General features: G+C 39.9%; 1 protein-coding gene across 1 annotated transcript in view; it reads right to left on the reverse strand.

Annotated features, from left to right (window-relative positions):
* VEGFC (vascular endothelial growth factor C) overlaps window positions 1-17807 on the reverse strand; it is a 93954-nt gene extending 76147 nt beyond the window's left edge. The window contains 1 exon segment of the mRNA NM_001445462.1: window positions 17281-17807. Within this exon segment, the coding sequence (NP_001432391.1) occupies window positions 17281-17424 (144 nt within the window). The 5' untranslated portion in view covers window positions 17425-17807.
* Between the last annotated feature and the right edge of the window lie 7188 nt (window positions 17808-24995).

The following is a 24995-nucleotide window of genomic DNA, read 5'->3' on the forward strand; positions in this document are numbered from 1 at the left end:
GGAATGTGGTTACTGAACAAAATACAAACATAGCATTTTAAAAAAATCTATCAGCAAGGCAGAGAATGTTAACTATAAAGATTCAATTGGAGTTCCCATCGTGGCTCAGTGGTTAACGAATCCGACTAGGAACCATGAGGTTGCGGGTTCAATCCCTGGCCTTGCTCAGTGGGTTAAGGATCCGGCATTGCCGTGAGCAGTGGTGTAGGTTGCAGACGTGGCTCGGATCCCTCGTTGCTGTGGCTCTGGTGTAGGCCGGCAGCTACAGCTCCAATTAGACCCCTAGCGTGGGAACCTCCATATGCCACAGAAGCGGCCCTAGAAATGGTAAACAGACAGACACACACACACACACACACACACACACAAAGATCCAATTATTTTGGCTCTAAACTCAACAGATTGAGGACATAGTACAAATTTATAAAGTCTCTCTATAGTCACAGGCTCATGTTAATAATTATAAAAAATTTAGACCATATAAGTCTAAAAGTGTTCTTCTGATAAGCATAATTTTTTAATTATAAGGGATTTTCTGATTTTTAGGGGAGAAAATAAAACAGGAAGAAAGGCAGTGCTTGATCAAAAAACACCAATATTTCCATAAATCCCTAATAGATTTTGTCTTTTGGATGTCACTGACCAGAAGTGCCCTACGGCAATGACAGCTGCAAAGAAATCTAGGAAATAAACTTTTTAAAACTGGATACAGGAGACCTCGACCACAGTTTGGTCCCAACTACATTTAAAATTTCCAATTAATCCTTTGAATTACACAAAGAAAAGGAATATGAACCAGTAGAACCGAGGCCTAAACGACAAAGTCTGAAAGGAGAAAAGCAGTACTTCTGCACCCTGTGATATTTCATAGATGTTGCCAAGGCCACCCACTGACCTATCTTCCAAGAGCTTCAGCAAAAGGGAAAGGGAACATGTAAAGACAGAGAAGAGTCATCTCTGCCTGATCTTGACCCTCACTGGACCAAACCCTAGTAAAGGGCTGTCTTTTATCAAGTAAAATATGACGCTATGCCCCAATCGTCATCATCATCATCATTACTGTTATTTATGGTTTCATTATATTTTATTTGGTTTTGTCTTTTTTGTTCTGTATCAAAATGAAGAAGTTGGATTTAAGTTATAAAAGATTAACAAAGTATTACTATTTATAGTTATTAGATTATGTACCTTTAATTAATGTTTTCAATTATGAATAACCCAGTTAGTGTTGTTCATTTCATTAAAAATATTTCATACTTTGATCCTTATTATTTGGCATTACTGGACAGGAGATGTATTAAATTTACTGAATTTTAAAAACCACTGCATGAGCATCATAATAGCTTTTTCAAGTAGCTGTCACTTTTTGTTTAAGTTCTTGCCTATATTTATGTCCCATTAAAAAAGTCACTCTTATATTGACATAAAAGTTTTAATGATGTAAAAAGTTTACATCTTGGAATTTTATAGAATTGTTTTTCTCAGATTTTATTCAATACTTTAAACACTGGCACACAGAAGGGAATAACTTCTTGGTGAACAAATTAATAAACCTTAGAAAGTGACAGATACAGTTATAAAAGCTACTCTTGGTATGCCTGAGGTATCTATTTCATAGCTGGAATATGCCTAGAAATTTAATTCTTTATCTCATTCTGCTTGAAGTTATAATCAAGGTCTAAATAATTCTTTAGATCTAAGAACTCGATGTCTTTTCTGTTTATAGTTCAAAATCAAACCGATTTTTATTTTACCCACAATTATAATCAGCAAAATATTGAATTTTAATCAGAATGGGAGCAAAATGACAATTGGGGAACAGAAGATACTAATAATTCACAATCTGATGGTCAAATTGTGGCCAACTTTTCTCATGGTACATGCATTTGCTAGTGAGCTGTAATGACTAAACCATGCTGGAAATCTTAAAGCATTTCTGTTGCTATTTGCTCACAATCATAATTGGAGATAAGAAAGACAATGCCAAAAGTAAAGAAAAAACATAAGAAAAAATAATTTAAAAAGCAAATAAAAGGACCCTCTTCTACAAAAGGATGTTATTAGAGAGAAAATTGTTATTTTTAAGATGCCCTAAATAAAAAAGGAAAAGTATTCTTCCCCCAACAATCAGAGCCTGCAATCCCAAATTATTTAGCACTACACCTATTAAAATCAAATGTTGATTAAATAGAGATCACCTAATTAAACCATTTTGATTAAATCATCTAGCCTTGAGAACAAGTTATTTTGGTGGACAACTAAAGACTTATAAAGACTATTGCAAACCCGTTCGTCTCTTAATTACCAGTCTCATCGAGTAGAAGTTAAGTTTTGACAACTAAACATAACCCAGATGTATTTTAACTATGCTTCAAACTCCCTGCTGCAAAACATTTGCTCTGAGGCAAAACACCCTCTGCTCTACATGCATAAGAACTTACCTTTTCAATGTCCTGAGTGTCTCATTTTCAAATATTCTTTCTCCTTAAATATCCTAAATATATCCCCAAAACTCTGATTTCAAATTGTAGCCAAGGGAATGAATTGGTCTGACAAACGTTATAAATTTTACATGGTCCCAAAGACTGACTTCCTTTCCTACCACTAAAACCAAAAAACAAATAAAACAAAAACAAAAAAAATCTAATGAGAATTTTGAAAAAATTTTGATTCTTCACACTAAATGCATTATGATATATATATAGAGAGAAGATAGATATAGCACACTTCTATATTTATGAATGCAATATATGCAGTAAGTTTTTCAAGCCATCAACCAGCTAATATTACACTAAAATTGAACCCACCATAATATAAAAACATCATTTATGCATCAAAACAGTGGGAAGAAGTATTGAGGTGAAATGACGACAGAGCCTGTGGAATCTGATTTTCAAAAGAATTTAAGTTCAAATTTAAATTTACTCTAAGAAATTCCAGAAATGCATATCAGGTAAGATACTTTGCTTGGGAAGGAAATATTAATTCCTAAATCAGGAGTCTTTTTAACCTTCAAGGGAGACCATGATCCTGGAATTACTGTATATTTTTCCTATAGCACATAGGACAGACCAGCTCATATCAGTGGGAAAGCAAAGCACCTACATAGTTTTTAAAAAAATGGCTTTAATGAACAAAAGTGATAGTAGTTTAGGCTTAGCCAACTAGAAACTGTTCTGAAAAAGAATGAACCTAAATATGGACACATTGCAATATTCCAATGAACTACTGGTAAAATCATGCAGCATTGGGTCCCAACGAAACTCATAGTAACACATACTGAAAGCCATGTTTATGATGTCTTGGTGATAGTTTATCGAAAATTGAAAAGCTTTAAACATATATATTTTTAACTGAAGCTCTTAAAGTTCAGATTGATGGAAACTGACTGGTTGGCATTTTACAGAACTAGCTATTAAAACTGTTATAACCCACTCACTAAACTAGTATTTAATATCCATGTGTCACACGCAGTGCATATGCCACAGCTTATAGTTCATCTGAATATCACAGATTTAATTTTAGCATGTATCTTAGTTGATAAATTACCATTCCAATTTTGAATAGGAAGTCAAATTAATATTAATCTAAGTCAGACCTGGAAGTGGGAAACACAGGTCCAGCTCTAAGAGAAGTGAAACTAATAGCTAATATGTGAGGCAAAACAGGCACGTGTGCTCCCCTCCCTCCTCCCACTGTAGACACAGGGCCGAGGTGCAATAAAACTAAAATCTACATTAAGGGCAAACCTTTAATTTAAAAAATTGGCATACAAAGGCAGAATCTGAATCACAGGTGTTTTCTGCTAGAGGAAGCTTGAGGTCCTCAGTGTGACTATGTTCCCAGTCTAAGACTGAAAAAGAGCCTGCAATGTCAGGTAAGCATGACGCAAAAAGGTAACACTGATTATACACATTTTTATCCTTAACTCACTAAGTTATGTGTCATGGTATCCTAGATGACAGTGAATACAGTTCACCCTTAGGTATCAGGGGGGATTTGTTCCAGGACCCCTTCAAATACTGAAATCCATGGATGCTCAAGTCCCTTATTCTATAAATAGTGTAGAACAGTCAGCCCTCCCATATCCAATCAACTGGCTGGGTTGAATCTGCAAATGTAGAACTCATGGATAATATGGGAGGTGGTGTGCTATGCACATGTGGCCTTGACACAAGGGTGAGTTTCCCTAAAGTAAAACAGAATAAGTCTCCAAGAGAGCAGGCTTCAATATTTAGGAGGAAAAGAAAATCATTTGCACTAAAATTTATGACATCATTATTTGCTTAATCTGTGTGTCTAAAGCAGCTTCAAATTACCAACTTTAAGTATAATGATCATGACTCATGAATAATTTTGGCCTTGATAAAATTCTAATTTGGCATGGATGGACAACAAAATTAGAAGAGTTAGGATTCAAACAGAACAAACAATGAATCACTATTATACCAAAACTAAAGCTTTGAATCTGAGACATAAGAATTTGTTTGTTTTTTAGGGAAATCATAAATGTCATGACCCATAAGCAAACATGAGTCTAAACAAGTGTTCCATTTTTCAAAACATAAACTTGGAAGAAGGCTTTCAAAAGGATAAAGTAACTAAATACACACAGCAGACACAAACAAAAAAGAAGGAATTAAAAATATTCCAAGTAGGCAATGCTATTGTAGTAAAGTAAACCATAGTGGTTTAATACAGCTTCACGTCTGGCATTTAATATTAACTATTTCCAAGGAACTTTGAGTGAGAGGAAATAACAATCTCTTTTACAGATTATAGGAATTTAATCATAAAATTCATTGCAGCTGTGTGGTCACCCCAATTAAAAGAAAATCAAGACTTGGAGTTGCCGCTGCAGCTCAGCGGTAATGAACCCAACTAGTATCCATGAGGACACAGGTTTAATCCCTGGCCTCGCTCAGTGGGTTAAGGATCCAGTGTTGCCGTGAGCTGTGGTGTAGGTCATAGACTCGGCTTGGATCCTGCATTGCTGTGGCTATGGCATAGGCCTGCACCTGCAGCTCTGATTCAACCCCTAGCCTAAAAAAAAAAAAAAAAAAAAAAAAAGGGCCATTTTCTTTAAGATTTAATTCTATTTAATTTGCCAAAAGTATCCATTCTTTGTTTGAACTTGGGGGGTTGATAATGGGGTGAAGAGAAAGATTCCATTTAAGTGTAAACAAAGAAAAGAAAAAAAAATGTACTATTTTCTTAAGGAAAGGTTATAGGGCCAGTACCAACACATCTTTTAAAATAAGGTAATTACCTCCGCCATTTCAGAAAAAGGTATTAAACCTTTAAATACCAGGTGCCTGCGGAGGTGATAAGCAGTCACCTCCACACTCTCAGCCAGTTCCCAAAAGGGAGTAAGCCTTGCTTGTCTCCAAATAGCATCGGAGAATCTTCCCAAACAACTACAATATCAAAAGAGTACTCTTTTTTTTTTTTTTTTTTGGAAACTTTTCATCCGTTTCAAGTATTCAAGCAAGTTGAAGCAAAAATATTATTTATTTATGAATATGTTCTCTACATACAAAAGAATATTAAATAAGCAATATTACTTTAACTGTTTCTCACCCCCCCAAAAAATAAGTGTAGCATTTTTATTAGAAAAAACAACAGGAATAAAAAATTACTGTGAAGAAAATTAATTAAAATTTAAAGCTGAATACTATAACTAGAGAAATACAACAGTACTGAAATATAAAACATCATTTTATATAATTATATACAGTTGTAATCCCAAAATAAAAATACAAAAATCAATTTAAAAAAGATTATACCAGTCTCTGCATATGGATTTGTATGGATAATATACATGAATATGTGTAGATTTATATAATGTATTATCTAATTCTTTATTCATTTCCATATTGGCTGAGTGTCAATTTAGGGTTCCATTCTTCCTTCCAAATTCAGTCAGAAAAAAATAATCTGTTTAGAAATATGGTATCTGATCAGAAGTTCCTAACACACTCCAACTAACATCTAAGTTGGAATTCTAAGGAAGAGAATACTTTCAAGATGTTATTTTGTAAAAACATGTTCTTAGCTCATGGAGAGCTGGGCACTACGTCCACCACTTATTTTGAATGTCCTCCTCCCATCTTCTCACACACTTCCAATGGCACTCCCATCACCATCAAGTGTTCAGCACCAAGAAATTCTGTGTTTACTGATTGTCTGGCAAACTGGCAGCCAGAACCATCAAACAAAATCAACTCTTATGAGCAAGTCAGGGAACTCAAGCAGCCCAGACTTACCCTATAAGAAGGAAAGTATTTGCTCTAAGATTCATCTCAGTGATAACACAGATGGGATACTTTACTGGATGTCATTCCGGAAAAGCACCCCAAAGGAGCAGGGCAATCATACTTCCTGGACAAAGTTACACAAGTTTAACTCATACATATAAACTTCTATTACACTTTAATTATAGTTTATTTGGTGAAAGTATATTTTTCATCTTTTAGATATGCTGATTTCACTATAAATTTGGAACATACATTTCTCTCTCCCTATGCTGACTAATAACATAAAGACTTGAGATGTCTACAAATTAAAGTAGCAACAACAGTCCTTTTCTTTAATGGAGAATTAAACCTGAGAGTATTTAAGCTCTGAAAGTATTCTGGATGAATTCATGTGAAATGATGTGCCATCATAATATCCTGTGTACCAAAGTCTTTTTTACCCAGTGACTTAGGTATGGAGCACTTTAGGGCATGAGCATCACCCTCTGTTCCTTGACTTTGTGGCCTATGGCCAGAGCTGTCACCCTCAAGGACAGACACAAATCCAGGCACACAGGAGAGGCGGAAGTGTATTATAAGCAGATGTACAATACACAGCTTCCCTACATGGAATGATTAAACGCCTTGGATTTTTCCCAACTGTCTCAAAATCAAACATCAATATTACACCCTATTCCCATACTGCAGAGATCAGGACAATTGCCAGTATGCTTATAATTTAAAAACATGTGATGTATTAAGTGGGAAGGTGCTGAAGAATCACTCTGAAGAACATCAGTTACTTCACATGTCTAGGATACAGCACTTACGGCTATGGTATTTTTCTGATGATAACTATCTATTTAACAAAAAAAAAATGTACAGAATGCTTACTATATGCCAGTCATAGTTCTAAGAGAGATTTCATATATGTGTGTATATATACATATATATAAATAAATATATGTACACATATAGGTACATATATTCATATATATATGAATTAAAGTATAAACAAATATACATATATATTTGTTTCCAGATCCCACCACTTATCAAGCATGTGATATTACTGCATAAGCGGTGGAGAAAATGATAACTTGGGGACCAAGTTTTAAGGTGAAATAAATTACAAAATAAATGACTAATTAAAATCTTTACAAGTATAGAAATGACAAACCACGTCTGTCTGATATACTCCAAAATATTCAGCTTCTCCCCACTTGTCCAAACGAGTACAATGTTGAAATTGACCTTGTTGCAAAGTCTGACTTTTAAACTCTGAAATGTTGTTATTTACACAAGGCTGCACATCTAAATATTTCTTATTTCATTACATCCATTTTATAATAGTTTTCTTTTGAGTTTGATTTTTCCACCACATTAAAAAAACCCACTAAAACAGGGAGTTTCTGTTGTAGTGCAGCGGAAATGAATCCAAACTGGTATCCGTGAGGATGTTGGTTCCATCCTTGGCCTCTCAGTGGGTCAAGGATCTGGCATTGAGCTGCGGTATCACAGACGTGGCTTGGATACTACTGCATTGCTGTGGCTGTGGTGTAGGCCCACAGCTATAGCTCCAATTCAATCCCTAGCCTGGGAAATTCTGTATGACGCAGATGTTGCCCTAAAAAGCAAATAAAATAAAATAGCAACTACAAAGTAACTATATGATTTACTTGATAAATTTCCGCCCGATTTCTGGTCTTACCTTTAGTAGGAATACTTGCAAGCAGATCTGAAATGAAGAAATTGCTAAGACACTTTAGGATTATCTCACTCTCTTAAAAAAAAAAAAATACCAGCTGACTTAGAAGTAAGAGTATAAACCATGGATAAGCTAATCTCATATATTACAATTTTTATAGTCTTTCCATAGGTTGTCTAATAATATTTAGCTAGTCAAGAAAGAACACATAAGCCAATGATGGCAATTAGAAGAACCATTAAGAAGTAAGTGTACAAGAGATCCTGTTGTGGTTCAGCGGTAATGAACCCGACTAGTATCCATGAGGATGTGGGTTCGATCAGGATCAGTTTGTTAAGGATCTGGCCTTGTGGTAAGCTGTGGTATAGGCCGCAGATATGCCTCGGATCCCAGTTGCTCTTGCTGTGGCGAAGCCGGCAGCTACAGCTCTGATTCAACCACTAGCCTAAGAACTTCCAAATGCCACAGATGCAGCCCTAGAAAGACCAAAAAAAAAAAAAAAAAACAAAAAAAAAAAAAAGAGAGAGAGAGAGAGAGAGGAAAAAAAAGGTGAATGTGTGTGTTTGTACACGTGTGTATCTAAGCATGACCACCAGTTTACACTGCTTGCTGTGTTTGGAATTTAAGCTGTAAGAGCAAAGATGACCATTATTAACATATTTTATAAATGTTTCTGGTGTTACAGTGATGGGTGCTTACATTACTTAAGTGGTCATCACTATCATCATCAGAAGTCCGGAGCATATAAGGAGTTCAAATAACACACATGGGTGGCCACCAGAATGAGAAGAGCAGTCACTGCCAGATACCTCAAAGAAGCCTGCTATTGAAAATGGCATCTGGGAAATTGTTGACCAGCTTCTAGTCCACTTTTCTAGCCACTTCTGCACAGGGATGCCAGATTAAGCTTCTTAAAATATCACTTTCAACATATCATTGAAGAATCTTCAGTGGCCCCCATTGCTTTCAACCCACTTTCAACCATGGGTCCTGCTCTTTGGTTTCTTAACACTTTCTACAATGTTCCCTTCATTTCCCTTAAAGCTCTGAACCCTTCAGCCAGTTGTTTGGGCAACTGGGTCTGCTCCCAGTTGCCGAAAAACCCCTTAACCACCTCACTGACAACATTATCTGCCTCTATACTTGGCTCCCACACTTCAATATCTGGAATATCTTCCATCCCTTCCTTCGTAACAGCCCCATCCAACCCCATTCTGACTCAGCCTCATCCCAACTTTCCCATGCTGGCCCATCCAACCCCCAGAAAGCTCATCAACAACTTCTGGTGAAGCAGGAGACTCTTACAAAATCTCTTATACTGTCTGCATTTATAGTTTAACTCATTTCCAGTTTTGTTTTTGTTTATTTATTTGTTTTTTGCTTTTTAGGGCCACACCCGAGGCATATAGAAGTTCCCAGGCTAGGGGTCGAACTGGAGCTGCAGCTGCTCACCTATGTCACAGCCACAGCAACTTGGGATCTGAGTTGTGTCTGAGACCTATTCCACAGCTCACAGCAATGCAAAATTTCCAACCCACTGAGTGAGAACAGGGATTGAAACCATAACCTCACAGATATCTAGTTGGATTCGTTTCCCACTGTGCCACAATGGGAACTCCCCATTTCTGGTATTTTTAATGAGTAAAGTAAGTGTCTTGTTTCTCAAAAGTGATGATACACTTGTTACAGACAGGAATCACTCTACGTTTTTTGTACCACTCACTACATTTGCAATTTCCTGCTTAGAACTGAAGCTACTGCTAGAGAGAATTAATTAAAATGCTCCTGAACTGAAGTAGACTTAAACATGAGAATGTGGAGTAAAGAGTACATTAACCTGGTTCTAATGGGTAAAGTGGAGGTTGGGGTGTCCACAGGAACTCCTTCTTAAGTCCTTCAATTTCCCTTCCAGGCTGTCTCTGCAGCAAGGAAGCCGTTTGGAAAAGAACAGCTCTTCAATCCAGTCCATTACCATAAGCCCCTGGGACTGCATGAACTTCAGATCCCAGAATTTTTCCAGAAACCCACTACATATACATACATTTTAATTCTCTTCCCCGGACCCCCACAGCAGGGTCCTTGGTCACATCTCATAAATAAATACATTACTATTTCTTCAATGGAGTTTAGATACAATCAAACTTAGAGGATAAGTAAAGACTATAAAGAGCTTTGTGTCAGATCAGATCAAAGGCATAGCACCAAATAATTTATGAAAACAAGCTCTGGGTTTTCAGAACTGCAAAAAAGGAATCATCATGGATCCCTTCCAACATCTGAAAGCTACTAGGGCACCAACAGTACCAGAAAAAGTAGAAGAGTACACCAGCAAAGGCATTTTAAGGCACCTATCTGGTTCTGTGATGGGTGTCCAATAAAGCAAGTTAAATAGCCACAATTCCTTCTTCTTTCCCATGGTTAAACTACAAAGTCTGAACAAAAGCAAATTGTTTGAGGATAGGAACCACCTGAATAATCTGCATGAGTAAATCTCAGAAGAAACAATTACATAGACAAATCTAAAATATTTACAGTAAATTTTAGAATTACACTATAAATCAAATGAACTATTTTCTCTCACTGTTTCAAGTTTTCTGCTACATCTGTTTTTTCTAATGTGAAAAATCAACATTACCTTGATTTCCAATGTACAGATCTGAAATGACAAATAAATGTTCTGCAACAAAAGTAGACCTGCATGGTGTTTAGAGAATGTGTATCCACCAGATATAAGGTGTTCTGGGACAGGGGGTATGATGCATGCTTAGAGGCTGGAGGAGGTATAATGCTTCTGCAACCAAAGCCTGTTTTTTCCAAATTCAAGGATTCCTGAAAGGTCACTTGACATAGGTAAGACCACAATCTTTCACCTAAGTCACATTAGTGCAACTTAGAAAACCTGTTTACTTATGGTCAGGAATTCTTGTTAAGCCTCTAATATGCAGCCATTCTTGCAAAAGTGCTATGGATTAGGCCATTTATGATCCATTTTAATCAGGGGGCACCTTGTAGTAAAACCTGGAAGAAAGTCCAAGTTCCTTTCAGATTGTTCCAAGTGGGGTATTGAGGCCCAAATAAATGTGACCAAGGGCCCTGGCTGCAGAGCAATTCTTCTCTCTGTCTCCCTGCACACCACTGCAACTCACAGAGGGAAGGAAGTGTGAACTGTGGGTCTTTAGCAAACCCTGAAGGCTCAAACCCATTACTTCGCTCTTCTAAAATAATATGCTGCAAAAGTTGTTCTTTGAATTGTTATAAAGCTCTATTCTGGCTCCTGGTTAAGATCTTAGATTCATCATCTTTAATGAAATATAATGACATTCATCTCATTGGACACAGTGAAAAACAAAAAGAAATTAATGTATAGGTACTCAGGACATTGTAGGTATAACCTAACTGCACGTTATGTAAACACCTACTCTCAGCATAGGGAAGTATAGTAGCCAGAAGGTGATCTGAACCTGTGAGATCCCTATGTTGCCAAAGATGACAGCAGTGGTGGGGGCACAGCAAAGTCTCATTCCTCTCACACTAGTCCCTGTGTCCTAAAACAACCCAGTTGTTAATTTAGTGTAATTCTAAAATTTACTGTAAATATTTTAGATTTGTCTATGTAATTGTTTCTTCTGAAATTTACTCATGCAAATTATTCAGGTGGTTTCTATCCTCAAACAACTTGCTTTTGTTCGGACTTTGTAGTTTAACCATGGGAAAGCGAGCAAAGCAGAACCCAAGGCAGCACCCATGCAGATGACAAGGAGGCCAAGACCTCCCTCTAAGGAGTCCCTGACCTGGGGAGCCCGGAAGAAATCTTCCAGATCCACCACCCTCCACCCTTTTCAGATCAACTTAGAAGGACAAGGAAAACTGCTTCCTTGCAAAGAGTTGTGATGATTATTCACTGGCTAGTGAACAAATGGCTGCTAGCAGGTGTTCACAACTCCAAAGAAAGAATGCAAAGAAGTGGAAACCAAAATGAAAGATGAATTGTGCTTTTCCTGTCCAAAGCCATACATACACTCCCAGCATCCTTCAGAGGAAGACAGGAGGTTGACTAAACACTTAGTCATATAATTTAAGGAACACTATAAACATAAGGGCTGTGGACTTGCCATTAAAGAATCAGCTACCTAGAAAAACGGGACAAGAATCTAAAGCTTCAGTTGCACCATCTTCTGCCCTTGTCCTAGGGAGTAAAACTCTGTGCCTCTAACAGAAATTGATGCAGAGTGAGGTGAAGAGAGCAAGAAGGTTCCAAGGCTTCCACTTTCACAAACACTTCATGTGTCCCCAGTACTGAACTTCCTTTCCAATGCCTGATGGTTGGTTACTGACAAAAAGTATGGGAATTTGGAGTGCATCAGAGAAGTTGCTTCATGATATGTCTCTGATGTACACCAAGCACAGAGCAGGCTGCAAGTAAATGATCAAAAATTACAGCTACATCGATGGCCTGTTTTACCTGAATAAATTTACCTTCTCATTTATAATTCAGGGTGATAAGGTATGCATACTGCTAATTTTCCTAAAAGGATTGAAATAATACCTGTCAAGAACTCAAATAGTTCTAAGTCCGGTGGATACCAGACAAATATTTCCCTTTAATGGGATATAAATTTGTTAAGCTTATTTTACTTCTCTAAGAGTCTTAACTCTAATAAAATCTTTTTCTTTTTCCTTCCTTTTTTTTTTTTTTTTGTCTTTTTAGGGCCACATCCTTGGCATATGGAGGTTCCCAGGCTAGGGGTCGAATCGGAGCTGTAGCTGCTGGCCAACACCACAGCCACAGCAACTCAGGATCTGTGCTGTGTCTGTGACCAACATCACAGCTCACGGCAACATGGGATCCTTAACCCGAGGTCAGGGATTGAAACTGCCTCCTCATGGATGCTAGTCAGATTCCTTTCCTGTGAGCCACAATGGGAACTCCCAAAATCTTAAGAGACTTATGGAATAATGCCTTCAGCATCCAGCATCCATCAATGAAAACCAGTCTCTACCCTTCTCTGGGGGATTCCCTTCTAATCCCAGAAGTAGGACCAATGTTTTCCTATAACACCGATGCCAAGGTTAATTTCTCCCACTCCCTTATACCTCTCATTTTAATCAATCACCAGATCCATGAGTTCTTCCTCTGCAACATCTTTTTCTTCTAGTCCCACTGCTCTTGCTTTGTTCTATTTTCCACTTCCCTTTTCTTTTTCAACTACATCAGGCCCCCAGCAAAAGTCCTTCTGACCACTAATCGATCCCATAAATGATTCCAACAGCCTTCTTACTACCTCTTGTTTTTCAGGTACTTAAATCAGGACTCTCAGATCAAGACTCACAGCATGACACCAAATTCCTTAAACTGGTCCAGGCCATAAACATTGTGGCCCTGTCTGCCTCTAAAACTTACTCTTATTTAAAAGTCTACCTTGTTCCTCTAAAGAATCCCTCCGGAGTCAGTTTTACTTGCTCTCTCATCTTCTCACTCCATCCAAGACATGTAAGGGATGCCTGTATTTGATGTGGTTATCTGCTGGAAATTCCCACCTGAGTTACAGCTCAAGCTCTGCCTTAGGTCAAGGCACCCAGATCAACTATGCTGCATGGATGACTCTCTTGCCCAAACTTGGGGACACAGGCAATGCCTTGGTACTCTTCACCTAATCACTCATAGTACTTTTGTGTTTCTGCCTTTATTTTTTTCTACCTGAGTTGCAAGCTCCTTGAGGAGAAGAAAACTGGTTTGTGTCTTATAAAATGCTCCATGCTTAACAGATTACCCTGCAAACTCAACACTTATAAAATGAATATAATAAACCAATGAAATTAGTCATAATTATATACCATAGATCAATGAGTCTAAGACTGTCATTGTGCATGAGAATGTCTTAGGATGCTAGTCCAAAATGTATATTCCTAGACCTAAGTCCAGAGACTTGGTTGGTCTCAGGTAAGGGAAAAAAAATTAAAGACCTGTGGGGACTTTAGATGCAGTTAGCACAAAAATGGTATTTTGAGAAATATCACCACTGATTAATTTGAAACAGTAAATAAAAAAAACAGATACAAAGGTATGCATAATTATAAATATGGGAAAAGAAAATATGGCATGTTACAAAATAGCTATTAGGAAATTTTTTGTGATAATCTCCATGAACCTTATATTTACTATGTTAAATAAAAGTAGCTATTCTCATTAAAGTAACAAATGCTAATACTAAGCTAATCACTTTCTAACATTTCAACTATAAATGTAGGGATATTTATGTAAAACAGAAAACAAATTATTTTTGGCTATGCAAATATTCACTTCTAGATTATTCTCTTAATCGATACAAGACCATAAAATCTTTAAGCTTTCTTTTGTTGAGTTCAATCTTTATTAACAAAGGCATCTGCAATATGAGATAGCTCTCCTTGAATTTATTACTCTAAAACTACATACATCTATACATCTAAGTATTGATATTCCCAGTTCAACTCACTTTTTGGAATAAAAGTATACTTCATGATATGAAGTAACTCTTCCTTTGGTTTCTGAATCATAAACCAACTTTAAAAAAAAAAACAATTTCAACTCTAACCAACCAAAGTAAAATCTACCTATTCTCTTGTTGGCAAATGGCTGTAGTTAGTAACTAGCTCTTTTTCTACATTTTTGCAGTTTTCTTTAGTTTAATGATAATTTGAACTATTTCCTCTTCTCATCATGTCTAGTTAATTTTAATTATATACTTAGGCAATACTTTGCTTGCCTTACTTTTCTCATGTTGACTTGCTTGCTCAAGCATCCTTGAGAAAAACACTTTAGGAGGTTTTAGTAGGTCATACAACCAGGGATAATTAAAAAGGCAGTTACAGGTGAAGGAACAAGGAGATCTTGTTTCCATCTGTGATTTTACCTTCAATTTTTAGTATAGCTTTGGGGGTGGGGTGAAGAATGGGATGGCTAACCTTAGTTCACAGCTTGTGAGCGGTTTTCTACTTTTAATATTAAAAATACTTTATAAATGTAAATTACCAAAAAAAAAAAAAAACTCTGCATTTATTGGGGATTATGTACATCTAGCATCTTCTCTTAACCTTCTGAAATCTCTTCTTGGGAGTTATGTGGATCACAGAAAATTAACAATCAGCTCCTGTTCAGGGCTTACACTTGCTTAGTCCACTAGGGAGAGACATGGAGTCTTTGGACCATGTCTCTTGGTACTTTCACAGCAAGGACACAGCAGTTTTGTGGAAGGCATTAATGACACATGCCCTCTCAAGCTTCCTCTCAACCACTGGAGAACACTTCGGTGCACTGCCTTGTGGTCTGTGGAACAAGTCTTCAAACGATGTTCATCACATGGAAAAAGAGTTCTTACCGCATATAGAAAACTGACCCATATTCACCATACAGAACATATAAAAGATGGTCAAAAATGAAAAGCTAACCAAAAAATGCTTAAACACTTTGATAGCAGAGGGAAAATTTGATTTCATCACCAATGAAGACAATTTGGAAAATTAAAAATAAATTATCTTTCAACCACACACCTACACAATACACACATGCTTACATAAACACAAGCACATGCATACACAGGGGCCCAACCATTCAGGATCCTTCTGGAAGTGAGTGACTTTCTCACAGGCTCTTGGCTTATCAGTATAGGCTTCTCATTTCACCTCCTATTTCACACTTTCTTACTGTAAACCAAAATAAGTTATAACAGGCAACAGAGAAGAATTGCCTTACTAAGTCATACTTTAAATAAAGAGACTCTGCAGAAATAAAAAGTGAAAAGATATCATGAAATCCAAGAATTTCAAATTATACAAGAAGCATTAATGGGTGCAAAGATACATTTTTTTTGTGGCATCTGAGGATAGGAAAACATTCTCATGACAACAGTTATACCGATGTAAATATTTATGTTGAAAATTATTGTACAGTTCACGTAAGCACTCTTTTCTGCACTTGAATGTTTATGTTTTTACTCAGTGGTTTTTTCCCCTTGACCCCATTGAATGACAAATTCCAATTCCAATACTTAAAATGTTTTCCTGGAGGTCCCGTGGTGGCTCAGTGGTTAACAAATCCAACTAGGAACCATGAGGTTGCAGGTTCGATCCCTGGCCTTGCTCAGTGGGTTAAGGATCTGGCTTTGCCGTGAGCTGTGGTGCAGACAAGGCTTGGATCCCGGGTTGGTGTGGCTCTAGCACAGGCCTGCAGCTGCATCTCCGATTCAGCCCCTAGCCTGGGAACCTCCATATGCCGCAGGAGCGGCCCAAGAAATGGCAAAAAGACAAAAAAAAAAAAAAAGTTTTCTTTAAATTTAAATACAAAAGTATTTTGATTTTTAAAAATCAGTCTCCTCAATCTTAAAGTGTATTTCAAAATAAACCTGGGAAGGCAATTTAATTTCTACATATTTAGTACAGGCTGATCAATAAAGTCAACTTAAGGTTGGCAGTTACACACTACTGGCCCTTCACTTGCCATTAAAGTGCTATAATCTAGTTCCAGCCAAGAGTACTGTAAGTGTGTGAACTGAGACTTCCCATCTTATGTGGAATATAAAACCTCTTCAGGAGTTCAAGAACTCTAGTAAGCCTACTCTCCAACCTTAGGTCACATCAGTCAACATATACTCTTAGGTCAATATATACTCTTTCAGAAGAGCAAACTTTTTTTTTTAGGCAGAGTCAAACATCTCATTTAAAATCAAGCAAAAATCCAACTTCCTTTTAAGTATTTACGACCAAGTTTCAGAAGTGCTTAGTTTATGAAGTTGAAAAGCCATGCCCGACTGTGATCCTGCTGCATCTCAAGTTTGACCAACTTTTCACGGGAAGTCCGATGCCCTCCAGCCCGGTTACTGGATTCCTCTGCACTGTTTCTAAAGTTGTGCACAGCTCTCAATGCTCCACACATGGACACCACTCCGGGAAACAAGCCTCGGATGACTGGTCCTTCAAGCCCCTGGGCTGTCCGGATCCACTCCTCTGCTGGGAAAAGAAAGAGCTCTCCCCAAGGATGAAACCCGGCTCCCAGCCGCGCTGGGCACACAGGCGGGGGGCTGCCCCCAAGTGGGTTAGACGATCGCTGTCACCAGCCACCTCTCTGGGCCCTCCACTCGCATAACTTACTTTCCTATAGAGTTAACAACTTTCTATGGAAAACGGAGAAGAAAAGTTTTCTCCCAGAGAACTTACACTCAGCTCATTTTGGATCCAATGCATACAAGGTGAAACACGATCCCACCCTCTGCACAGGTTCTAGGTGCTCTCAGCACCCCGAGCCCCGCAGCCCCCCTTGGCCCCCGCGGTCTGACCCGCAGCGCGCGGGCGCGCACCCACCTTGGCCTCGCCTGTGTCCGGCTCCGCGTCGGAGAAGCCGAGTCCCGACTCGAAGGCGGCGGCGGCAGGCGCCCGCCGAGGACCCAAGAGCAGCGCAGCGGCGAGCAGCAAACACGCCAGAGAGCAGAAGCCCAGCAAGTGCATGGTGGACCCACGGCGAGCGCGCCCGGCCCGGCTGCGCTCGCCGCTCGGCCCTGTCCCCGAGGACTGCCCGGGGACCCCGCGGCGAGCCGGGGCGGCGGGAGCGGGTCCGGGCTCGGCGCTGCCGACGCTGCGCGCCGCTCTCCCGGCCGGTGCCCAGAGGCGGCGGGGTCAGGGGAGAGCCTCACAGGAAACCGGACATCCGAGCGCCCCGCGTCGGCGGCCCGCGAGGTGAGGCGAGGGCTCGGGCGGACGGCGCCTTGCTCGGCGTCCCTGCGAGCGCTCCGGGGCGAGAGCGGGCCAAGCCGAGACGCCCCGCGCGCTTCGGGCTCTGCAGCGACCCCGGGCCCCCCGCCCTCCCCTTCCCCGCAGCGGGGCGAGCCGGGCGGCCGGGGTGGCGGGAGCGGCGGCGGCGCCGGGGCGGGAGAAGGGCGGCGGGGCGCCGGGCGGCAAGGCGGGGAGCTTGGGGCGCGGGGCTGCGCGGCGGCGGCGGGCGCAGGGGCAGGGCATGGCTGACGCGCCCTCTGCCTGCGCTTATGTGAGAGAAAGCGGCCGAGGGAGGGAGCGTGCAGAGCCCGGCCGCCCTCCCCTCGCACTCGCCTCGGAAGCTGTCTCCCCGGAGCATCCCGCGGCCCCGCCACCCGGCGCCCCTCCTCCCGCCCCCCGGGAGCGCGGCCTGGGGCGCGGCCTAGGCTCAGGCTCTGAGGCGCCGGCCACGCAGCGCACAGGGGGAGCGGGAGAAAGTAGGTGCGCTGGGAGGACCTAGCTGCCCCTTTGTCCCGGGCAGCCCCGGCACCCGTCTGACGCTGGGCCGCCTGGCTCCTGGCGTCCGGCTCCAGGTGTGGAAGGAGCCCGCACTTGCAGAAGGTGCGAAAGTCAGCACCAGGCGAGACCCCCGCCAGGACCTGGGAATCAGCAGCTGCCCCCTCTTTCCCCGCGACGGGCAACTGGGGGTGAGGGGGAGCAAGAGTGAAGTGCAGGCCGTGGGGTGAATGCCCAGGGTCCCTAAGGAATCCAGATCCTGTAGCAGGGGGGAAGAAGGGCCAGGCTCTCCAGGAGAAGCTTCTGCAAGAAGTTGAAAAAGGGAGTGAGAGAGAGACCCATGTGTTAAGCACATGGTAAGAAGTGACATCTGTGGAAAGAGAGCATCTCTGCGCTGGAACACCACCAGGGGCTGGTTGCCCTGCTGGCCCACTTTTTCCCAGGCAAGGTGGCCTGAATGCAGGCGACCCAGCTCCAGGCTTTTAGCAGCTCACAGAACAGAACATGAAAAGTCCCGCGTTGACTCCCTAGTTACTTTAGATACACTGATCATAAAATCTTAGGTTGGAGAAGACAATGTCCTATCGATTCACATGTACGAGTTCTGAAACTCCCCTCACCCACGACTTACTCAGAGCCTCAGATGCCACCAAGGACAGGGAGCCCACTGTTCTGGGTGTCTGCCCATTTCCTTTCTGATGGTCAACTTGGCTGACAAGTGATTCCTTCTATCTGTCCATGGCTTTGACTTCTGGATTTTCCACCACGAATCTGGTCTAACTTTCTTATGTGAGTTCTTCAAATACTGTGAAAAGATCTGGCATGATGTTCTCCCTATGCTTTCCTCCCAGCTAAATAGCCCCCCACCTTTTTTGAAAGACGGCTACAAGTTCCCTCATCGACCATACTCTGATTTTCCATCTTCTTCAGATAGTATACTCCTCAGAACATGACTCACTACTTAAAGTGTCCCAAGAAGCATGCAAAAAGGGTCTTTCTTGTCCAAATATCATACATTGGTTGATGCAGCCTTGGATGGAGTTTATTTTCTGGCAGCCAAATCAGTGTTGACTCACACACACTACACTTCAATTAAATTACTCAAGATTTGTTCATGTGTACTGCTGTTTAGTCACGTCCCTTGTTACCCTGCATTTGTGAGATTGGTTCACTGTGCCTGAGATTTGAGCTGTGTTTTGTTTTTGTTTTTAATCTTCATTAGCTGCTGTCCTCTCAGAGTTAGTCCATCCACACAGCTTATTGAGATGTTTGGGGGTGCTGTGCTCTCTTTGCTCTCCCTATCTTCCTGCTGTATGCCCATTTGATTAATTTTCCATATTTGTCTTCAGATACTGATCAAGCCTAGAAGAGGAAGAACTAAGAACTGACTAGGGTAGGATTTAAGTAGATGCTGAGCATCCTTTTAAGCATTCCCTATGGCAGTGATTCTTAACTTCGATTGCACTTGGAACACCAAAAGGAGGTTTCTAAAACACATGTGCCTGAGTGTACCATAAGAGACTCCGCGTAATTGGTCTGGGGTAAAATGTGAGCATACGGTTCTAACAGGCAACCAAGTTGAGAATCCCAGGCATTTTCCACACTCCTGGGCCTAGCATAGGGTGGAGACTGCAGAATCAACAGAATCAGAATGTATCATCAGATACATGTATATCAATCAGAATGAATATTAATTTGCTTTATTTGAGATACATCACTAAAGACATACAGGCTCTGATTTTTTTTCCTCTCGAAAAATGTTATTTTCCTGCACAGTTGTTAGTTTAATGGAAATGCTGGAAAAAAAGTATATTTGAATAAAAAAAAAATCAATGATATCCGAAGCAGTCCTGCATTAGTTGTTTCAAGGCTTTTTTGATTTGTTTTTGTTTGTTTGTTTTGCTTGCTTGCTTACCCCTTAGAAAATGCATTCTACCACCAGCACATTTTGAAGCTTAAGAAGGTCCTTTTTCCTGATTTGTGAATCTGTCACTAACTTCATTCAGGTTCTGTTTTTTACCACAGAGCTTCTGAAACAGTGATTTTTCAAAATGTGTTCCTCAGTGGGGGGAAATCAAGGAATAGGAGTTAGGGAGCAGGGCTCCTGTTGTCTTTCCCCCAGACCTCAGCCAGAGTGACACATCTTATTTGCTTTACATATTGGGTGTCTGTTTTATTTGAAGATAGTGTTTGAAGGCGCATAATGATAATAGTACATTCACTCTGTGCTCTCCAGTGTGCATTCTGACCTTCTTTAGTTCATTTATTTCTGACTTCAGTTATCCTTCCTTCTTGCTTCTTTAATTTTACTTTGTTGCTCTATTTCATACTTCTTTAGTTGAATGCATAGATTGTCTTTTCTTTCTATTTTGTGATGAAAATGTTTAAAAAAATAAACATTTCCATCTAAATTCTGCTCTACCTGTGTATTTGCCACTTTTGCCCTATTTTCCTTTCTTTATCAAACAGTTGTAAATTTATCTTAATTTCCTTATGATTTTTTTTTCTTTTTGGTTTACAGACAATAAAATTTTGTTATTAATTTTTAATTTTATTATATCTAGTTGTACTATTAATTATGTTGATTTTATGAATGCATTGAGGCTTTCTTTTGTGACTGGTTGATTACAGGAACTAATTTCCTGTATACTCTCTTTTTGTTGGATATTAAGCGAGATTACTAATTATAGTATTCAAATCTTATTTGCAAGTGACTTGTTAAATCTCCAGTTGTAATTATAGACTTTATTTTCTGTTTCTAATGGTAATTCTTTCAGTTATTTCTATTTAATTTGATGCTATATTGCTAATCTGAGATATTCATGATGACTGTACCTTTTGATCTAATTTTTCCTTTCACTAGTGTTTAATGTCTATTTTTGTAACCTCTGATGATTTTACTTGAAATTCTGCTTTCTCTAATATTAAAATATCAGTCTTTGAGAATTGAGACCATATGATCATGACTTAGATAAGATGATAGACCACTTATGTCATGTGATTTAGTTGTTCCTCCTAGGAAACTTTAGCCTGGGACAAATAAGATTGCAAACTGATAATTAAGTCCACTGCTTGCTTCAGAACTGCCCACAAAGCTATATATTAAAGACGGTAATCTCAGTTTGGCAAACAGTCTGCTTATCAATAACAGTTTCCTTATCAAGACCCCTCACTTCACAGTGTCAACCAATACTAAACTACTACATCATGAACTTTGCCTAGTCTCTCTCAGCTCTCCATTTGTGCAGACCCACTTTAACCTACTTGGGTCCAGACTCCAGAGTCCTACAATTATCCTAGTTCTGACTTAACTCTGAGACACTGCTTAGACTCTATCAAGATAGTATTCTCCTTGACTGCAATAAGTTCTACTAAATATAACTTTCGTTTTCTTAAATGTTTTCTTCCTGATATTTAGAGGAGTTCAACAACCTGGGAACCCTACTAAGATCCTCCTGATATGTCCCTTGCTGCTGAAGCTTTACACTGTCAATTCAGAAACAGGAAAACACTGAGGCCTACAAGTGATGGGGTAAGTGTCAAGTCAGATCTCAGGTCCAATTTCTCTTCATCAGGCTACTGAATGCTGAGTGTATTTTCTCCCGTAAGATCTTCTTTCAGGAATGCTTTGCTTTTTTGATTGGATTTGAAAACAGTGTATCCGCAGTGGAAAACTGCCTTGCTACTAGCAACATTGCTTATTGTCACTGCTCTTTTCATTATTTTCTGTTGGTAGTTTTTAGCAGGAAGCTCATGTCCAAACTTTCCAAGACCTTAAGATTTGTCAGGTTTGCCATAGGTTGCCTAGCAGTTAGAGTCCAGCATGTACGGTGAACAAACCACTGATTGAACTGACCATTGCCAGACTGTCATGTGTCTGTCTCAGGCTAAACCCAAGTCCCTGTCTCCTGCAGGCCAGATTTCTGCGCTGTACATATATGTAATAGATGTAACTCTTTTTAAAATGGTGTAATTTTACCAACAGTGGTTTAAAATTCCAGTGGTGGGAGTTCCTGTTTTTGCTCAGCGGTAGCAAACCTGACTAGTTCATGAGGAGGAAGATTCAATCCATGGTCCCTCTCAGTGGTTAAGGATCTGCTGTCGTCATGAGCTGTGGTGTAGGTTAAAGACATGGCTCGGATCCCAAGTTGCTGTGGCTGTGGTGTATGCTGGCGACTGCAGCTCCGATTTGACCCTTAGCCTGGAGACTTCCATATGCTGCAGGTATGGCCCTAAAAAGCAAAATATTATTATTATTATTATTATTCTGGTGGCCATCTGGGGAAATGTTTCATAAGAGTAGAATTGTTCATTTGAGAAGTTCCTTAGAGTGGAAATGAAGCAGATCTCCAAACATTCAGTGAGCTGTATTTTTTTTTTTTTATTGCTTCAAGAGAGCTTGCAAGGGGGATTCAGATTCCACAGTTGCCTCTCTAACTATTCTGTGGAAGAGACAAATGAAAAGTATAAGACATCACCTCTCTTTTAGATTTGCCCAAATCACAACTTGAATTTAAAAGCTTTTTTCTTACTATCTGTCTTCCATACTTTGACCCTCTCTTTGCCCCAACAATACTTCTGAGTAACTTCCCTTCCCTCTGGCCAGCCAGAAACTCTAAAAGCTGAATTGGCTCTGAAAGTTAACCAGATTGGAATAGCCCCTTTGGTGGAATTTAAACTCTGATCATGGTCTGACCTGAGAGTGATTTTCAAAGACTTTCTAAAGCCCAGCAGGGTTGGCAGAAATTTAGAGGGCAATTTGCAATAATTCTAGGACCACGTGATCCTGGGCTCCCAGAGCTACATCAGTTCATTTACATGTTATTAGGAACTACATGTGCAATAAAATTGAATGGAAAAGGCACTGTGAATACCTTGAGTCTGACTTAAGAAATCCCAAATTCTGTAATAAAACCAGAGGAATTTAGAGGAACTATAGATATTAGACAACATTTTTGGAGACCACAGTCCAAAATAAAAAAGATGAACATATTGGACACTTTAAGGATAGGCTCTTTAACACATTTAGCAAATGTTCAGGTGTACATCTTGGACATGATATGACTACAGCTCTTGCCTCACTTTTTCTGAATGGTGTTAAGTCACAGATATGGGATTTAATACACAAACGAAGGCTAGAATGGAAAACAGTCCCATTGCAAGACCTCCAACTCCTTGAGGAAAAAAGAAAGTGGGAATCAATGAAAGCTACTCTAATTTACTATCAAGCACTCAATTTCCATACACCCTTCAAATTCCAAAGACTCATACTGAGGAATATTCTTTGTGACACAGCCTGATTTGGAGGATGAAAAGAATTATGAAGAAACATCATGTGGGGTCATCTTTGTCACCTTCAGAGTGATTGTTTGGTATCACCAGGAGGCTTCAGTTGGAACCTTGCAAGCATTTTATCCCAAATTACCCAACCCAAGGGGAGCAAATTGATTACTATACTTTATCAGTGTTTTTGGAATAATTGTATTAAGTTTGGTGAGGCTGTCTCTTGTTGTATGCCTTGCCTGTACCAGATTAACCCCGTAAGTCTGTAAAGATGGGACTTGGAGGAGAACTCAAGTCTAAGGACACCTTTGAACACATACAAATGGGTTTGACAATTATACTTTGCCATGGCGTTTGGATATCCTACACACCAAGTGCTCATTTGTAAGATGGAACCAAAATTTTGTTTGCTGGAAAGGCATGGTTGTGATGGTAGCAAAAAAGTTGCCTGACTTTATGTTTCCAATCTGGAAAATCTAACTTGTTTTTCCACTAATAGATGCACTCACTGTACTGGAATAATTACTATAGAACTTTGCAAATCCTTGCTCTTTACTCAGAAACTGTATTGTCTCTATCACTTCCAATCCTCAGGAAAGCAGAGAAAGTCAGTGGTATTTCTGAACTTAAATGAGCGTTCATTGACTCTTGCAATAAAAACATGTCCCAGGGAGTTCCTGTGTGGCTCTACTGGTTAAGGACCTGACAGAGACTTCATGAGGATGTGGGTGTAATCCCTGGCCTCACTCAGAGGGTTAATGATCTAGCATTGCTGTGATCTGTGGTATAGGATGCAGCTTGGATCCTACATTGTTGGGCTGTGGTATTGGCCTGCAGCTGCAGCTCCGATTCATCCCCTAGCCCTGGCACTTCCATGTGCCACAAATGTGACTATAAGAAGAAAAAACAAACAAAACCCACAAAAATCATGTTCCAGATCTCCCTTTAAGGCTGCATATTCTTCCGCCAATTTGGGGCTCTACCTTGCTTTGAGCTGATGTGGCAAAACACTGTCAGGGGATTCCTGCACTATAACCAATCTTATCACCAACAGTTACGAGTTGCATTTCCTCCATCTTCTCAGAGGTGGCCTCTTTATGACCTAAGAAACAGAGACTCTGTCATATGGAAAAGACACTTAAAGGGGGAAAAAAAAAAGGTCTAGGACTCGCAATGGAAACTCTTGGGTAATTTTTACCACTGACAAAGCAGTTAAACTTGAAAAACTAAAAACCTAGGTTTTTCATGTGTCCTAGCTGAAAAAGACATGCAGTTTAACCCACTGACAATAGAACTGACATTCCTTTAGGAGATTTAAAATTAGGGATTCTTAAGAATTTTTTAGAGGCAAATGGTCTTTGGATGGAAAGAGCTTCTGCCACAGAGCGCTTTGGGTCAAGACGGCAATTGCAGGGCATGACCAGCTTCCATCCAAGACATATAGAACTAGATTTAGATGACTCTGGCCATGCTTGAATCTGCACAGTCTTTTCTTTTTAAGCTACCTTTCCTTAGCTATTTTGTTACTT

Source organism: Sus scrofa, chromosome 15 (genome assembly GCF_054392235.1).
Source record: "Sus scrofa isolate SSC_HxYL_T2T_F1_AM1 chromosome 15, Sscrofa_HxYL_maternal_Yorkshire_Landrace_v2.0, whole genome shotgun sequence".
In the NCBI taxonomy this organism is placed as follows: Eukaryota; Metazoa; Chordata; class Mammalia; order Artiodactyla; family Suidae; genus Sus; species Sus scrofa.